Source organism: Sesamum indicum, linkage group LG5 (genome assembly GCF_000512975.1).
Source record: "Sesamum indicum cultivar Zhongzhi No. 13 linkage group LG5, S_indicum_v1.0, whole genome shotgun sequence".
NCBI lineage: Eukaryota > Viridiplantae > Streptophyta > Magnoliopsida > Lamiales > Pedaliaceae > Sesamum > Sesamum indicum.
The window spans coordinates 2402862-2405589 of NC_026149.1; the positions used below are offsets into that span (position 1 = coordinate 2402862).

Below are 2728 nucleotides of genomic sequence, written 5' to 3' on the forward strand. Positions count from 1 at the left end.
CAAACCAAACATTATTTTGCATTCAAATACAAATATCATTCATACTTTATGTAAAATCATAATTTTTAAATAAGTAAAGTAGGTGAATCAAGAAACTCAAAATTCCAAATTTCAAAATGTACAAAATCAACTAAAATATTAATAGTAATTATGTTTGTGTTTGGATGTATATAAGGTCTGCAACAAAATTCGAAACCCATCCCGAATTTGTATGGATTCACAAAAATTAAACTCGAACCGCCCCGATCACCATTTAATTGGACCCAAATAAGACCCATTGGTGTGATTGTCATGTATACAACAAATTATATCTGCAGGAATTTAAAGAAAGGAGGATTTTATGGTGGAAAAGGGGAAAGCTAATTTTGTGGGTATGAGCTTGGATTTTGCTTTTCGGAGTGTAAGAACAAAATGGAGCAGGGCGCCAGAATGAGAAAACTAAAAGTAAAAGGTAGACAGACAAGAACGTGAACATGAAAGAACGAGCCTCGCCTTTTTCTGCATTCTATTACATTCTTAAATTCAGGAAAATGATTGAAGAATCTTGTACCCATCAGAGTTATAAGGGTCAGGTCAACATTTTTGGACCGGATCTAAGGAAAAGCACCTGCCTCTCGCCCCAATTATATTTTACATTATCATATTAAAATGCACGATGAATCTCTCCAAGATTTCGAAAAAGTGAGTCATAAAAAAATTATTCAAAATTTTTATGAGCTCGGATCTCATCACTTTTTTGGTGTTTTAATATTCGTGCACTCAAAAGACATGCAAAAAATTCGAAAACGAGACCATACCATTTGGAAGACTTTCTTAATATTGTTGTTATATGTAAGAGTTAGTTGTATATGTATATATATTGGTGTGGATGGAGAGGGTAGGTGTGTGATCAGATGTCCTTTTTTTCCATGTGGATGAGGTGGTGAAGTGAGGGGGACCATTCTCAGAGTGTTGCTGCTTCTGAAACCACCTGGGACTCCTACCCTTTCCACCTTTCCGAAATCGACCCTTCACTTCCTAAACTACAACAATGGATGCCCCCAACATTCACTCCCTTTTCTGCCTCCAAACTCACACCAACATATGTCCCCTGCTTTCCCTCTACCTTTTCAATTGATTTCCCCTTCTCTCTCTCACACACACAAACTATCAGTGAATTTTGAATTAAATACCTCAATAATAAAATATCAAGCAGCAAACCATTACCGGTGTCCCCTAAAAAGGACAATTGTGCTAGACAATTTTTGTTGTTTGGATATTCTATGGTCGTGAAATTTAATTCATATGATTGTCTTTTAAAGAATAATTATTACAAGGACTAGCATTAATTGCATATATGACCTTACCAATTGAATCACAGTAAATTTTAATTAGAACCAATGGTCGATTTATATCTATATATATATATATTATGCACAAAGTGTACATAATAGAATATAAATGAAATAAATCATTAATGAACCAAAATTTATAGCAGGGTGGCCATCTGGAATTTTCTTATTGTTTCCACTCATAAATTGAAACCAACATATCATTCACACACATTCCTTCTAAGTCTCAATAATCAGTCTATGTCCACATCAAATGTCCCTATATCTTAGGGTCAATTTCGATATTATGATATGATAATTATCATCTAGAAAAAACTATCAAAGTGTAATAAATACACCACACACTACAAGAAGTTTCTGTTGATGCACTTATTTGTATCATTTCAGTAAATATATATATATATATATATATATTAAATTAATTATTTAATATTTCACAAATTCGAGTTCCACAAACTTAGATTTTTTAGTCTATTTTTAGTAGTAGTATATTATGTTTTATTTATTAATTAATTTAAAAATATTAATGCATTACATGCTGAATATATGTACTAATAATAGTATATTGGTTGGTTTAAAAATAATGATATATTTTCAAATATATATTAAATTATGTACTAAATAGTATCTATTGAATAATAAAACTATAGTAGTATCAGAAGGACAATATTATATTACTCCATCGCCTAGCTATACTAATATGAAGTGTCAAAATTTCCCGAAGATCATTCTACCATCAGACCAACATATTTTTGTCCTCTGTACAAATTAACACCATCAAAAAAAAGATTTTTTTTTTTTAAAAAAAAAAAAGGAAAGGAAAGAGAATAGAAGAAGAAGTCATCAGCATTTCTGATTGGTTAAAAGAATTCACCAACCAACAGTGAAAACAATTACTGTAATTGTAATTAATGACGCAGTAATTCTTTTTCTTCTTCTTTTTCTCTCTTGATTCTTTTTTTTTTTTTTTTTGTTTTTCTCTTGATTCTTTTTTTTTTTTTTTTTATTTTTTGAACTGTGCTTAGAGTTCATTTCTCCGGGAAGAGCTCCTCCAGAAACCGCCGCTGAAAAATTTCTCCAGCATTTCCTTATCAAGCTCGATCACTTCTTTATCTGTATCCGGGCCTGATTCCAGAGAACTTACCATGGAGAGCGGAGCGGTGACGGGGTGGATTTCGACCTCATGCTCATCGCAGTGGCAGTTCCGACGCGGCAGCACCCCCATCTTCATCAGCTTGCGGCGCCGTTTCTTTCTCAGAGCCTTCCGACACAGCCCTGCCGGCACCTTATACACGGCTAGCACGAGGAGGTCCACCAGGCCGCAAGGGCAGCAGCAGCACACCGCCGCGCACTCCGCTGCTGTCCCACCAGCTACCTCCGCCAGTCTCGCGTTACTC

At 34.4% G+C, this 2728-nt stretch overlaps 1 protein-coding gene across 1 annotated transcript in view; it reads right to left on the reverse strand.

The window, feature by feature from the left end:
• Positions 2315-2728, reverse strand: part of LOC105161694 — a gene marked incomplete in the record, with an annotated part of 996 nt that continues 582 nt past the window's right edge. Inside the window, 1 exon segment of the mRNA XM_020694005.1 lies at positions 2315-2718. Within this exon segment, the coding sequence (XP_020549664.1) occupies positions 2353-2718 (366 nt within the window).